The sequence below is a fragment of the Solanum verrucosum genome, unplaced genomic scaffold (genome assembly GCF_900185275.1).
Source record: "Solanum verrucosum unplaced genomic scaffold, falcon-dt-bn FXZP01000280.1, whole genome shotgun sequence".
NCBI classification, from domain to species: Eukaryota; Viridiplantae; Streptophyta; class Magnoliopsida; order Solanales; family Solanaceae; genus Solanum; species Solanum verrucosum.
The window spans coordinates 567430-584350 of record NW_026019982.1 but is presented as its reverse complement, the minus strand read 5'-3'; the positions used below and the strand labels follow the sequence as shown (position 1 = coordinate 584350).

The window sequence follows — 16921 nt, the reverse complement described above, 5'->3', positions numbered from 1 at the left end:
ATCAATATATATAACAAGGGTCCTTAGCTTAGTGGTACAACATTTGACTGCAGATCAAGAGGTCACCAGTTCGAACCTGATAGGGCCCTTTTGTGCATCACTTATTGATCTTAGTCATAAAATTGCCTCATGTGAAAGAAACTATGTTAAAAATGAGAAGTTTTAGCCCCATGATCTTAGAGTTAGGAAAGAGTTTATTAAACTAATTATATTATACGCTTATTTTGGCAAATTACATTAATTGAACAGAAAATTCCTGAAAGTGAAATGTACAATAAGTAGAAATAGTACATGGGACTGGACTGAGTAAAACTGGAAGAGAAAAAAATTAAAAATATGTGTGTCTAGAGAGAAAATTGTACAACTTTCTCTATTAACAAACTTACAAAGTTAGATTTCGACATGACATTATGAATTATTCATGTAAAAGTTATATGACCATTTTACCCTTAAATTCAAAATAGTGGACTATTTTAGACATTTAATCAATAAGAGATAGTAAATTATTATATCCAAAGAAATTAAAAATCAATATATATAATAAGGGTCCTTAGTTCAGTGGTAGGGCATTTGACTACAGATCAAGAGGTCACCAGTTCGAACTTGGTAGGGCCCTTTTTTGTACCACTTTTTGAGCCCAGTCATTAAATAACATCATGTGAAAGATACAATTAGATTAAGAGAAAAGACATAAAGTGACACCTGAAGTTGTCCCAAATTTTCAAAAAGACATCTTAACTATGTGGACGTCATATTACTCCACAAAAGTATTAAATATCGTTGTAAAGAGACCATTAAGGAGCGTTGATGTGATTTTTTTTTTCAAAAACGAATTAAAAGGCGCCACGTGTCATTTCCTTCTCTATTATTTAATACTTTTTTTAAAATACTCCATCTTCCCCAATTCTTTCAAAAAGATCCCATGGTTGAAGGTTTAAACTCGAATTTTTTTTTATCTTCTTTCTTGAATGAAATCAACCCAAAAAGATAAGAACTTTCTAACTTCTTGTTAATTTCTGGTTGTCAAGGTTTAATTTCTTTGAAAATTGAGAAATCAAGTTATCTTTTGTGATTAGATTTTGAATCATATTTATAATGACAAGAATGATTCGATGTTGTGTGTGATGCAATGCAAACATGAAGACTTACTTTAAGTGCAAATTTAGTGGTCAAAGTAAAAAAAAATTATGTTTTTTCTCATTTCTAAAAGCTTCTAGTGTTTATTAAAATTTTGTTCCATGAGATGAGTGAGTCTGGAGCATTATTTCATTATGAAAAAATGCCACAAATTAAATTCTAGCAAAACCCCAACCCCCAAAACTTAAAGAAGCTCAACTCTTCATAACAATAGAGGCAAAAATGGATGATTCCAAAAAGCGAAAGCTTGCTTTAGCATCCGGAGGCAAATCAACTCCCAAAAAATTGAAATCATCAATTGAAAAGATTTTGAAGAAACCCATATATTGAAAGCAGCAAGAGCGTCATTTACAAGCAAAGATGTGCCAATATTTTAGTTTTGGGTTTGCACTTTATTAATATTTAAATTAATTCATTAAAAGGGAGTGTGCATCACTCTCCTATTAGAATTCTTGGATTGGTGAGAAAATGGATCAAAATGGTCTCTTTACAACGATATTTATTACTTTTGTGGGGTAATAGGACACCCGCATAATTAAGGTATCTTTTTAAAAATTTGGAATAACTTCAGTGGTAACTTCATGACTTTTCTCCAATATTAAAAATGAGAAGTCCCATTATCTTAGAGCAAGGAAATAGTTGATTAAATAGTTATCTTATATGCTTATTTTGGTAAATTACATCAATTGAACAGTAAATTCCTAAAAGTGAAATGTACTATAAAATAGAAATAGTACGGGGGTTTGAGTAAGAATGAAAGAGAAAAGTAGAAATATATGTGTTTAGAGAGAAAATTGTGCAATTTTCTCTATTAACAAACTTACAAAGTTAGGTTTTGACCTGAATATACACTACTTTATCAATCATTATCGATTATTCATGTGAAAGTTATAGGATCATTTTGACTTTATATTCAAAATAGTGAACTATTTAAAACCTTTAATCAATAAGAGATAGCAAATTATCATATCGAAAGAAATTAAATATATATATATATATAACAAGGGTCCTTAGCTCAGTTGTAGGGTATTTGACTGCAGATCAAGAGGTCACTAGTTCGAACCTGATAGGACTCTTTTTTATTTTACTTTTTAAGCTCAATCATTAAATAGGCTCATGTGAAAGATACCATTAGATTAAAAATGAGAAATTTTTACCCCATTATCTTAGAGCAAGGAAAGAGTTGACTAAACACTAAAGTACATCAATTGAATAGGAAATTCCTGAAAGTGAAATTTATTATAAATAGTGTCACACCCCTATTTTTCCCAAACGAAGTGTTTGAAAAATAGAGTTTCTCCAATTAAAGTGACATTTTGAAAATAGATTATTTTATTTCAGAGTCGTCACTTGGAATTGAGTTTTGGTGTTCCAAGTCACCTAATTTTTACCCCTAATCAAAAGGAAGTTGACTCTAATTTTTAATGGTCTGCGAACTAGAAGTCTGGATAAGAAATTCTATTGACCAAGGGGAAGGTGTAAGGCACCCCTCGAGTCCCGTATTTCTAGCACAGTTGCTTCATTGACTTATATCTTGGCTTGACTTAGTTTTTGGATATAGTGTACTTATTAGCTATACATTTACTTATGTCCACCTTCTTTGATTTATTGTAACTGTCTTGTTTAGAGTCCGGAGAATTTTAGTATTGTCGTTTTAGTGGGAGTCGATATTTGAATTATAATAGGAGGTAAACTTCTACGGGATTTAGGATTAATTTTAGAAAAAGAAAATGTTAAAGAGATTAAGACCAATTTCTTGGAATTTTTTCTTATTTTCTTCTATTTTTTTTTTGCACGTTATTTTTTGTAGCTTTTACTTTCATTTTTTATTTTTTTTAACATTCTGTTTCTTCTTCTTCTTACTTTTATTTTATTTTGTCTAACACAATGTTTCTCTTCTTTTTTTTTCATTTAAATAATTTTTGGTTAAGTTTTGTTTTCCCTTTTTTTATTTTACCTATTCTTTAATTTTTACTATTATTACTTTTTATTCAATTTCATCTTTTGTTTCTTCTGTTTCTGCCTTTTTTATAATAGATGTTTATTTATTTTTATTTTATTTTATTTTTACTCTTCTTTTTTTTTTACAATCCGTTCCTCTTCTTTTTTTCTTTTTTTTATCTTCTTTTTTCTCTATTCTACACTATTTTTTCTTTTTTTTTTTTTTTTTTTTTTTTTTGCTCACGTTTTATTTTTTTAATTCTATATATTATTTTTTAATTATTTTTTTCCCTTTAAACTAATTGAGAGAAAATAATATACGTAGTGATATAATAATTTTTCTTCACCACATGATGATAGTGTGAAATTACTAATAAAAGAACTATCTCACGTTGATGAATTAATGACTCACTCAAATGAACTAATGTTCATCTCCTCGATTTTTAATATTTCGGATACGATAAAAATTATTCTAATAATTAATTGTCTCCATAAGTATGGAAATATTATTTATTTATTAAACTCCAGAAACTCTAAATGATAACTAATACAGAATCTCCAACCAATTTACATGTAATTAAATTAAAGTCATAAACGAAGTTGCCAATTTGTACCATCAAATAAATGTACATAAACATGTTGAAATAAAACTAGGAGTAAACAACAACCATCTTTGGATCAAATTAGTTGATTAAATTAACATCAGGTGTAAAAATAATTCGATGAGCAAATTTAAACAGTAGCAATTCATGCAATCAACAATATGATATGCGTCACAAAATAGTGGCATATAACAATACATGTAATTTTAAGGACTACATAACATCATAATCGAATTCAGAACAATTATTTCATTGAACTATATAAGGAATTAGAATTACCTTTTCGTAAAACTTAATTCCAATAAAAGAAACCTCTATAATCTACTGATTTCCAAAGTTAATTATAATTAACTTTAAGGAGCCACGAACTTGAATCCACAAAAAAAATCTTTCTGACTTAAAGTGTTTTGCTTCTTCTTCTTTTTTTCGTGTGTCCTGTTATTCCGTATAACTGATGATGCTTTATGATGGTGATGTATTGTGATATATATAGGAGTCCTCTTTTTTTAGATACGTGGGGGTGTGGGTCTTTTTTTTTGCAGATTGTAGTAGTAGTTTAGTGGGTATAGGAGTGGATTTAGTTGAGGAGAACGTGAGGGAGTGTAGAGAATTGTGGGAAAGTGGGAGTGTGGGGGGTGTATGGTTAGTTAGATTATTTAGGTTTTTTATTTTTTAGTTTTAGTTTTACTTTACTCTTAAAAGAATTATAATAACATATCAACTAATTATTTAAAATTAATAAAAATCTAAGAAAAAGTCAACTAGCTATATATATAAAATCAATTAAATAATACTAGCTTATTTATAAAAACTTAATTTTAAAAATAATATAGATTTTTTTTGTAATCTTTTATTTCTTTTTAAACAATTGAAAATAAAACTTACCTTAAAAAAAAGGATTCTATTTTTGTTGTTTTCAAATCTTTTAAAATAAACTTAATAAAATAAGAGAAAAGTCAAAATATTTAATTTATATTTATAAAAATATTTCAGCTCTAAAAATGGTGTAAAATTTTAAGTTCGGTCAAAAATACGTGTCTACAAATAGAAGTAGTGGAGGGGTCTAAGTAAGAATGGAAGTGAAAAAAATATAAATATGTGTGTTTAGAGAGAAGAATGTACAATTTTCTGTATTAACAAACTTACGAAATTAGATTTCGACCTGAATATATACTACTTTATCAATCATTATGGATTATTCATGTGAAAGTTATAGAATCATTTTGACCTTAAATTCGAAATAGTGGACTATTTTAGACCTTTAATCAATAAGAGATAGTAAATCATTATATCGAAAGAAATTAAATATTAATATATATAACAAGGGTCCTTAGCTCAGTGGTAAAGCATTTGACTGCAGATCAAGAGGTCACCAGTTCAAATCAGGTAGGGCCCTTCTTTATTTTACTTTTTAAGCTCAATCATTAAATAGCTCAAATAAAAGATATAATATGAATTTGACAACGAGGTTGAAAACAGAAAAGTTATAGTCCCTTGATCTTAGAGCGATAAAAGTTGATTAAATGGTTATCTTATAAACTTATTTGGGTAAATTACATCAAATGACCAGAAAATTTTGCAAGTATTTATTATAGATATAAATAGTATGAGGATCTAAATAAAAATGAAACAGAAAAAAAAAAAGCATAAAAGGTATGTGTTTAGAGGGAAGCTTGTACATTTTTGTATTAACAAACTGACAATAACTAGATTTCAGATTAAATATATGCTACTTAAGAATTAAATTTAGTAATATTGATTTACGTTCTCCAAACAAGCATTAAACAATCATTATGAGTTACTACTATTGCAAATGTGAAACTTGTAAAATTATTTGACCTTAAATTCTAAGATATTGAACTATTGTAGATTTTTAACCAATATAAGATAACAAATTATAATATCAAAAGAAATTAATAATTAATATTTATCACAAGGGTTCTTAACTATGGTAGATCAAATGGTCACCAAATTGAAATTTGTAGGACCCTTATTCTAATACATGAGGGATTTGCATGAAAGGGTGTATAAAATAGTATTATCTCTGTCTTATTTTAAATGAGTTAGTTTAACTTGACATAGAGTTTAAGAAATAAAACTTTTGAAATTTGTGGTATAAAATAAATGATAGATGTTAGTGTGACTATAAATTATTTCATTAAAAATAAAATTGAAATTTTAAAATAAAATTGAAATTTTAAAATTAAATTGTTATTTAATATAAAAACGTGTCATTCTTTTGGGACTGGCTAAAAAGAAAAGTAAATCATATAAATTGGGACAAAGATAGTACGGAATAAGATGTATTAGTAATGCAATATTAGTGATGTTGGTATTATTTTTTGTCGATGTTTGGTTTGTTATATTTAATGAATGGGTATATTAGAATATAATTAGTACTTAATGAATATGGTGTATTAGAATGTGAATAGTACTCTTTCTGTCCAATAATACTTGTCCACTATTGATTTTGCACATTTTTAAAGAAAACTATAAATAAAATGGTAATTTTACTATATCACTCTTTGAATATAATAAATTCAATGTCTTGAAAAATATAATAGATAAATGACTATAATTAATGATAAAAGTAAATTAAGAACTAAATGTAAAACTATCTATTGATTTAATAAAGTAGACAACTATTGTTGACTATTATTGAACGGAAGGAGTAATGAATAAAATGTATTAGAATAAAAATAAACTTTTGAAGGTATGTCATAGTTTATTAAGTATAAAAATAATATTTCATCTGTCTCTAATTACTTGTCTATTTTGATAAATCAAGAAATGACAACTTTTATTTATCTTTTTATCTATTATACTCTCGATTAATTAATTTTGAAAAAGATAAAACTTCTTGAAAGTTTTTAATTTTTTAATTCATCTACTTCATAATTAATAGGAGTAAATGGTAAACTCACTATAACAATCATTGTTTTCTTAATATGTTTGACAATTCAAAAGCGGACAAGCAATTAGGAAGAAAGAAAGTATTGAACAGGATGTATAGCTTATAATTTCCAAAATGCACTTCAATCTTTAATCTTAAACATGTCATAGGAGAACTAAAATTAAAAAGTTATTAGAAAAGGAGAAAAACATTCCTTTCGAAATGAACTAAAATAAAAAATAAAACAAACAAATTAAAACGAAAACAATATTTAGAAAATAAAAAATACAAAGAGAGCAGAATTGTTTCTTCTATCAAATCAATTCTGCGAATATTATGTCATTACAAATTTCTGTCTCCATATATTCCCCAATACAATTGGGCAAATAAAAATGATGTTCCATCTGTTTACCTATGCTACAAGTATTGTCTTATTAGTAATCGAAGTAGAAAAAAACTATTGGGAACGTCACTTTCAGAAATAAGATCTATAATGTCAAATATAAATTAGTACGATTTTAATGAGCGAAAAGTCAATAATACAGCTGAACTATCTGAAATCTCTTCTAAGTATCTTCGATTTATTCTTCTGCAACAAGTCAACATCTTCATCAACCATTTTCCGTTTTCCACAAACGGATTGAAGGAATCTCTTGAATGCAATCGAACCAGGCTGAACCGGCGAATCGAATAGGTGAGTAATATCCCTCAATGGCCCCCTTTTGAAATTCTTCTTAAATTTTTTTGTGCAACATTTCACCTTCAAACAATTTGTGGACAATTTTTCTACAGAACTTGGCGCAATATTTTCTTTATTCGATTCATTTTCGTATATAGAAATATCTAAAACCTCCATTTGAGAAATCGAAGTAATGTGGAGAAAATAGAAATGGGGATTAATAGATAGATCTAAATGAGATTTGTATAAATATTTATAGGTATAAGGACTGAAAATGTTGGAGGGAAGGATTTGAAATTAATTTTTTCTTTGTAAATTTTTAGGTAGGTGTTTAATTTTTTGGGCAATAGGAGGGAGAATTGGAGTTTTTTTTTTTGAATTTTTAATGATTATTTTTGGTAGAGAATCTATGAACAACGAGGGAGATTTTGAAATTTGTAGAAATATAGATGGGGCCCGCTAAAGTTTTAAGTCAAAACAAAAATATTTGCCTATCAAATGAGAGGGAATTCAATATTGATGCTTTGAACATATTTCAATTTTCATAGTTTTCACTTTTCATACATTTCCGGTTTCATGTATACTTACTGCCATGATTTTTACTTGTCATTTTTTATGTAATAAAAAAAATATAATTTTTTTTTTCAAATTTTATCTCAATATTAGTTTTTTCTTTAAATTATTTCTCAAAATCTAAAATTATACGACAATTTATCTCATTGTTATAGCATCCAACTAAATTTACCCTTAGGGCTCGTTTGGTGTGAGGGAAAAGAATAAATAGTCTTGAGATAAAATTTTGATGTCTTGTTTGGTTGACATGTTTGGGATAACTTATCCCACCATTTATAACATAGTGATGGGATAAGTTATCTCATATACATGATGGGATAAGTTATCTCAGGATAACTAATCCTGGGATAACTAGTTCCCAGGATAATTAACCCTGGGATAACTAGTTCCCAACCAAACGACACCTTACGGTTATAATATTAGGCCTAATTTACCTTTATCTCTAGCATTTTTTTTAATTACCATTAATATTTGTAATAGAATAGGTTGTCTATATCACACCACTCAAGATGTGACCCTTCTGCGAACCAATCTATGTAAAATACTTTGTGCACCAAACTGTCATTTTATTAGCTATCTTTCAATACACACATCACACAAGTATGAGGAACTCTACCCATGACGACAACATTGTTACATAGTTTTTTAGGGAAAAATTGTATAAAATAAAAAACTATTAATTCAAATTAAATGTTATAACCACAGTTTGATATAATTGTAACCCATAACAAACTGTTGTTATTTCGCCTTTCTCCCTGAATTTCTCGCTCGCCACTCTCATTTCTCGTTGGGCAATCTCTCCTCACCTCTCTCACTTTATACAAACACAAATGTATAAAATGCGTTTGTGTTTGTATAAAGCGAGAGAAAATTGTATATATACATACCCCTCTCTCCCCTCTCCCAGATCTCGCTCACCCGCCTTTCTCACTTTATACAAACATAAATGTATAAATTGAGTTTGTGTATGTATAAAGCGAGAGAAGATTGTATATACAAATATAAATACATATATTTTCATCATATACACTTATGATTATACAAATACAGAGAAAATTAAAATATTAATAAGATTACGTACATTATGATTTATTGATGATTTATAAAGCTTCTAGTTATATCTTTGAAGAAATCTAGCACTAACTATGTACATTATGATTTATATAAATAACGGTGTATAATCAATATATAATATATGTATATTGGCTAAAATAAGTAATCAATGAATCCGTTGGTCTATTTGTGTAAAGGTTTTCGAAGAAATTTAAAATTTTCACTCAAAAACTTTAGCTATCTTTTCAAATATATTTCCAGGCCCAACTACTAAAACTGTCTTTATACCATTCCAATTGTCAGCAAGTTGGGCTTTGAATTTGTGGTCCAAATGGAAATAGAAGACTGGTTTGGACAGGTGAAGTATTTGTGGTATCTCCTCTTTTGAAACTTTTCTAGACATACATAAGGGTTCATTCGAATTCCATCGATATACAATATTAAAATTATTGTTTTATATATATATACAATAGATATGGAATTTCTAAATTTTTTCATGTGTTACTTCTTCATATTTTGAATCTTTAATAATTTCTAGCTCAAATACTAAATATATGGCTATGATATGTCGTTGTATATCTCCAATGTGTTGAGTCCCACATTCATAGTGAGATATTTATATGTTCTCAATATTTCTCACCTCAAATGCTAGATGTTGAAGTTTAGTTAAACTCAAAATATATAATTTTATCATGATATATGTTGGATATGAGTTTAGGTCATGAATCACCTATGTGAACTGATCTTACCCGACCTAATTAAGAGAAATAACAAAGATGAAGTTATTAAAAGGTTACTTAGAAGCATCTTGACCGTGGATTTATTGGAGGAAATTTTGTAATTTTTGTAACCTCTTCTTCTCTTCAAATTAAAAGGTACGACTTGGAGCTTTTTTTTTTTTTTTTTTTATCTATATAGGTTCGATAATTTTTCACTATTGTTAATAGATACACAATTATTGTTCTTGTTAATATATCATCCATCAATATTAACGTAGGTTATCAATTATTGTCAAAATCCACATGATCTTGTCAATTAATTACCTATAAAAATGATCTTAAAAGTTATCGATATTGAACTTTTGATCATACTTACATAGATAAACTTCAAATTTAACGAATTTTTACTTTTCATGGGGAAAACTGAGGTTAAATAATTCAAGATCACTCGTTTCCAAAATTATTCTGCATAATTTCTTACCCAGTACGTAAGTGGACACCCTCTCTCCAAGTTGAGGACTTATTTTCACATGTGCATCCAACAAATTACATATCCCAAAAACCACACCATATATCTTATATTGATTAAAAGTCTAAAATAGCCCATTATTTTGAATTTAATCTCGAAATGATCTTATAACTTTCACATGTGTATCAATAATGATTGATAAAATTGTACCCACTTCCCTCCAAACACATACTTTTTTTTTTCTCTTACATTCTTACTTAGACCCTCATACTACTTATGCGTATAATAAATTTTACTTGTAGAAATATCCTGATTATTTAATATAATATTCCCAAACAAATTTATGAGATAGTCATTTAATTAATTTTTTCATCCTTCTATGTTCATGAGGCTAGAACTTCTCTTTTTTCAACCTTGTCATCAAGTTTATGATGATCTTTTACTTAAGATTATTTAAAGAGATTAGATCTTTAAATTTCAAGGAATAGAAAATAAGAAAGAAATATTACTTCCTTTAAAATGTATTTGTAAAATTAACCATTTATTGAATGTTCTTTAGAAAAAACTTGTATTTATAGTTGATAGACTATTCCAAAATGAATTAGAAGAAGTAAAGTAAAAAAAAAAATGATGGGGGTGGGGGTGTTCGGGGGTGAGGAAGGAAAGATATGATGAAAATAGAAAAAAAGAAAAAGAAATGAATTTGTATTTAGTGAAAAGATAAATATGTTAAACTACTGAGAGATAAATAAATATAAATTTATGGTATTTTATCTTGAAAATTAATTTTTTGCTTTTTGAAAAAAATTAAAAAAATTGTAGATTATTTTCAATTATAAAAAAAAATGTTTGTGTTGTTAAAGAAATTAACACTATTAGTGGTACTTGTTTCGTTCAAATACAAGCTATGCTAATATTATTTTTAATTGTATGTTTGATTTGTTACATCTATTACATAATATCTAATTTTTATTTATTTATTTGTAAATATATCTTCCATCTTGTTTAATAGAAAAATGATTTGAAGGACCTAATGGATCAGTTTTATCATTTTCATTGTTTTATAATGTAATAACTAATCATCATATTATTATTCCAACCTCAAGATAATTTATCACGATACCAATCATTATAATCCTAACAAAAGCAACGGCAAAACTAGAATTTTAATTTTAAAAAGTTTTTATTAAGGTGCCAAAAACCAATTAATTTGGTCCCACTTACTTTTTTAAAATTTTCAAATCTCCCACATTCTTGTCTCTATGTCACATCTTTAGATTCTCTACCAAAAAAAACAACCCAAAATTTCAAAAAAATAAAATAAAATAAAAAACTCTTCCCTCCCTTGTTTAAAAAATTAAGCACCCACCTGAAATTTTACAGATTAAAAAATAAACAAATTTCAAATCCTTCCCTCCACAAATTTTAGTCCTTTTTCAAAATCCCATATCTATAAATTACTTCTTCAAATACTTTGTTTTTTACATCTGAAAAAATGGAGGTGTTAGCTATTATTACTGAATTTGATAATAAGGAGAATATCTCACCTTTCTCTGTACAAAAATTGACCCCAAATTCTTCAAAATTGAAATTTTGTAAGAGAAAATTCAGGAGGCCTTTGAAAGATATCACCAATTCAGTTGCATTTGCTAGATTTCAGAGATCTGATTCTTTTTCTTCTCAAGAGATTGTTCGTCGAAAGCGAAAAGAAATTGATGAGAATGTTGATTCATTGCAGAAGCAGCATTGTTCGAAGATGCTTAGAACATATTTCAGATAGTTCATTTTTTTTTTCAAATAAATATATTAAATTCAATTGTTAATTACAAAATAGAAAAAAAAAACAGAAGAGTTTTTTTTTGTTGTTGAAGAATTTATGTGCTCTCTGTCAATTACTGTTCTGAATTAAACGAATTGCAGCAACAAAATAAATTCCCAAAATGTTTTTTTTCTTTCTATGTGGTTTGATATATGCATTGGGAAATAATTAAATTCGGATTTGTGTATTGGAGAGCACATTTTTGGGGCGGTGCTTTCAGTTAAGTATAAAGGGATTTGAACCATCTCATTATATCTGGTTAAATTTCTAAAACGATTGTTATATTGTTAATGAGTCTTGCTATATTTCTTATGGAAAAGATATGTTTGATTTGGAACGAGCGAAGGGATCTCAATCATCCCGTACACTTTAATTTGTATGAAAAGGGCCCCACTTAGGAAGGATTCCGGAAAGTAAAATTCTATATTGCAAGTGCAAGTCGACGTTCCTTGACTTCATGTTGATTGTTACATTTATGTATATAGTTAGTAGTTAGTGCTAGTGAGTAGTGCATTAGTGACATAACCTTATTAATAAGACCAAAAACCAGGCCAGTAAACGGGATTATGCACTTAGATTTTGTAAATTGTGTTTGCAACTTTTCAATTTGACTTTATCAAAGTGTTTAATGAGTTTTGTATTTGATTAAAAACAAGTAATTAACTAGATACGTAAATCTTGCTTTGAAACATGTATATGACTTAAGCTTCTAATTGCCTTTAGTGGAGTGTGACTAAAATAATATAATTAGAAGAATGAGACTTAAAACAGAGAAAGAACATTGTTTTGGTTTGATATTTGAACAAAGTTTTAAATCACACTTTATTAAAAGTATCTTTGGACTGACTTAGCCAACAACTGGTTTCAGAGTCAATGATTCGACCAAACAATTATGAAAATGGTGAAGTGATAGTATAATATTCGGTTTACTATATACCTTTAGAGTAGCTTGAAGATGTGCACACACAAGAAGAAACTAGCTAGCTCCGAGTTTCGGTGGGGCCAAAAATGCTCGGTCATGTCGGTGGAACACAATAATCTCGGAATAAATTTGTGGATTGTAGTGAAGGGCCACGTGAAACGTAGTGTGAGAAGGAGATTTTTGGGTGTGCGAACAAAGTTTCATAGTAATAGTTGAAAAAACTAGAAAAGAACATTTAAGTTGTTTGAATACCCCTAATGGTATGAAAGTGAGTCTTTTTAAGGAAAACCATAGAGGGACCCAGACTAGACAATATCACACTATATCAAGAATATCTAAATACTGAATTTGTTAGTATTATCTTATTATATGCTAATAAACAAGAATAGAATGAACGAGGCTCATAGATTTATACCTTTACTTTATCTCTTTCATCTTGGTATTATAGCAGACAAAGCTCTTGAGATCGAATCTCACCCGTCATTCATATAAAAATGAATTTTCACGTGTTTGACCTATAAAAAAAAAGCAGGATAGTCACTAACCAAAAATAAAAAGTCGAATTTGACAAATCAAATTGATTGTCACAGACCACTTGCAAATAGACAACTTTTATGAACTTTAAAAATAACTTATGTTAGGACAAATAGAAGTTGACTCTTGGATGCCTCACAACGGAATGTTAAGACAACAACTTAAAAGTTAAATTTCAATAAATCTTTTCCAAATAACAAACTCTGAACAAGTGGCCAAATAAATAAGTATAAGAAAAATATTTTTTGTCTATATATATGTATGTTGAAAACTAGGCTACATCTATGTTTCAAGTATTTATCATCAATTAGGACAATGTATCTGAGGAAATTTTATGTATTTCTAATTGTTGTGCTTATTATGGTGCAATGTTCAAATATTGCTCGTCCTATGGAGCAAAAAAGAAGTTTAACTGAACATTTTCTCGTATATTTCAAGAGGAAAAAAGCCCTCGAGGTACATTATTATGACGGATATAAAAGCAAATTACAAAGAAGATACAAACCAACGCGACGAAGTCCTGGAGGACCTGATCCCAAACATCATTAATCCATGAATGAGTTGTTGTCATTGAAGGGAAAATAAGAACTTTGTATCATTTTTATTTGTGTTAGATGGATATGCAATGGTGTTGATACTTGCATTTTCACCTTGTTTTCTTCACAAGTAGTAGTAAGAGTAATATATTAAGAGTTGAAAGACCATAGTATGATATTTTCACGATACAATTTCCCACAGAATCAGAGATCAATTCTCACTTAATGCATTTTTTTTCGTGATGTATTCATATTCTAAAAAATCTTTAGATTCTCCTCTGTATGTTATATATATGATATGATCCTCGAAAGAATGTTTGATGTTTTAAATAACTTTAGCCTGACTACAATCTTGTGTTTGATTTAAATCCATATGGTTCTTTTTTCTTTAATATAAAACCCATAAACATAGCAGGTAAGGCCGTACAGTAAACTCTTGTAATCCGATCCTTCCTCGAATCAAGTGCATAAAATTGTAGCTCCTAAATGCACACAAGCTTAATACTTTCCAGTACTCTTTGGCTGGTGCTGCATGAGGAACACTACTTCACTGTCAAGAATTTCAATATTTCCTAAGTATTTCTCTAATCATGGAGATAATATCAAACACCAAAGGGTCATTCAGTTACTTCAAGAACCAAATTGGATTCAATCTCTCGACGCAACTAAGGCTCTTCATGCACTCACAATCACAATGGGGCCAGACCCAACTCAACCCTTTTTGGCGAATAACACTATCATGTTCAAGTATTCTGTATTCAGTGATATTCGCATTGCACGCAAGGTGTTTGATAATATGTCCAAGAGAAATGTTGCGTCATATAATACAATGATTAGTGGTTATAGTCGGAATGGAAGTTTATTAGAGGCTTGTAAGTTGTTTTCTGAGATGAGGGGTTGTGGATATGTGCCGACTCAGTTTAGTTTTGGTGGGGTTTTGGGTTGTTAGTGTTTGGATGTTATTCAAGGATTTCAGTTGCAAGCGTTGGCTGAAAAATTGGGGCTGTTTTTCGTTGATGCTGTAACAGGGACTGCATTATTGGGTTTACTTGGAAGGAAAGGATGGTTAGATGAAGCTATGCAGGTTTTCGACGAAATGCCTAAAAGGAATTTGGTGACTTTGAATTGTATGATATCCTTGTTAGGACAGTATGAATGTGTTGAGGAGTCAATGATGGTGTTAAGGAGTGGAATGGCTCCTTCCGAGAGCACTTTCGTGGGCATATTGGTCGGTTTTGTTGGGGAACTTGATTTTATATTAGGGGAACTAGTACATGGGTTGGTAGTGAAAAATGGACTGGATTTTTCTGTTTCAGTGAATAATTCATTGATTAACATGTATGCGAAATGCTCTGACATACATAAGACAGAGAAAATGTTTGAAGATGTTCCTGTTAAGGATGTTGTGTCGTGGAATACAATGGTTGGTGCAATGGCGAAGATTGAAAGAGCAGATAGGGCATTGGTTGTTTTTAGGAAAATGTGTGTAAGTGGCTTATTGCCTAATGATACGAGTTATGTGAGTGCCCTAAGTTGCTGCACTAGCCAGCAGTTTCGATTGCTTGGGGAGTCCATCCATGCGAAAGTAATCCAGAAAAAGTTTGAATCCGATGTCTATGTCGGTAGTGCTTTACTTGACTTTTATGTTAAATGTGATAGATTGGATGATGCTCATGTTTGCTTTGATGAAATATCAGAGAAGAATGTGGTTTCTTGGAATACGTTGATGCTGGGTTACTCGAGTAAAGGTTCTTCTTATGCTATTTCGCTGTTTCAACAAATGATTCACTCGGGTTGTCTTCCAACTGAGTTTTCCTTTTCTATTGCTGTGAAATTGTCAGGACTATTAGAGGTACTTCAGCTCCATTCTTTGTCCATAAAAATGGGTTACATTGATAATGATTATGTCTCTAGCAGTCTCATTTCTTCATATGCAAAAACTAGTTCAGTTGATTATGCCCTAAGGTTTGTCACTACCAATGACATGCCACTTCCTGTTGTTGCATCCAATATGATCGCAAATATTTATAACAGAAATGGACAATTCGACAAGACTCAAGAGTTGTTTTCTGACCTTGAAAATCCAGATACTATATCTTGGAATATTTTGATTGCAGCCTGTTCTAGAAATGGTGATTACGAAGAAATTTTTGAACTTCTTGGACACATGCGGATGGCTAGAGTATCTCCTGATAGATACACATATGTTAGCCTGTTTAGTGTGTGCACCAAGCTTTGTAACCTTGGTCTAGGTAGCTCACTTCATGGCCTCATTACAAAGACTGATTTTAAGCGTTGTGACACATTTGTCTGCAATATCATGATTGACATGTATGGCAAATGCGGGAGTCTTGCAAGTTCAATCAAGATTTTCAATGAAATGACGACTAAAAATGTGATCACATGGACAACCATTGTTTCAGCCCTTGGACTGCACGGTTATGCACACGAGGCATTAAAGAAATTCAAGGAGATGGATATGAACGGAATTAAACCTGATAAGGTTGTTTTCGTAGCTGTGCTTTCAGCATGTAGGCACGTTGGATTAGTGAAAGAGGGAATGAAATTGTTTGGGCAGATGAAAGGGAAATATGAGGTAGAACCAGAGATGGATCACTATCTTATTGCAGTGGACTTATTGGCTAGGTATGGCTATTTGACAGAAGCCGAGCAGTTAATCACTGGGATGCCTTTCCCTCCAAATGCTCTAATATGGCGCATTTTTTTGGAAGGCTGCAAGAAAAAGAGAAGCATAGACGACACTCTCGCTCTTGCTTCATAAAATATGTGTGATGCAGAGTACTACTATTGAAAGTAATGATCATGTTGCGTGATGGAGCTTATTACAGGAAACTGGTGTCTTGATAACATGATGTTGCCTCAACCGGTTACAAGGTCGATGGATTATCAAGGTATGAGTTAGTTCCTTGATTATTACTGATGCAGTTGTTGTTTCTTCTGACGGAAAACTAAATTCAACATCAAACGGATGCTCTTAAGTAGAATATTGGAAGATCTTTTCATGTACTTACCTTAACAAATCT

The 16921-nt window shown here is 29.7% G+C and overlaps 1 protein-coding gene and 2 non-coding genes across 3 annotated transcripts; all 3 read left to right on the top strand.

The window, feature by feature from the left end:
* Positions 1 to 544: 544 nt before the first annotated feature.
* Positions 545 to 616, top strand: TRNAC-ACA (transfer RNA cysteine (anticodon ACA)). The gene has a single exon. It is a non-coding gene; the product is annotated as a tRNA-Cys (tRNA).
* A 4388-nt stretch (positions 617 to 5004) lies between these two features.
* TRNAC-GCA (transfer RNA cysteine (anticodon GCA)) lies at positions 5005 to 5076 on the top strand. The gene has a single exon. It is a non-coding gene; the product is annotated as a tRNA-Cys (tRNA).
* Positions 5077 to 14409: 9333 nt separating this feature from the next.
* LOC125817457 (pentatricopeptide repeat-containing protein At3g58590-like) lies at positions 14410 to 16659 on the top strand. Its single transcript, XM_049496993.1, is given in 1 exon segment — positions 14410 to 16659. A coding segment is annotated over 1 exon segment (2250 nt).
* Positions 16660 to 16921: the final 262 nt, after the last annotated feature.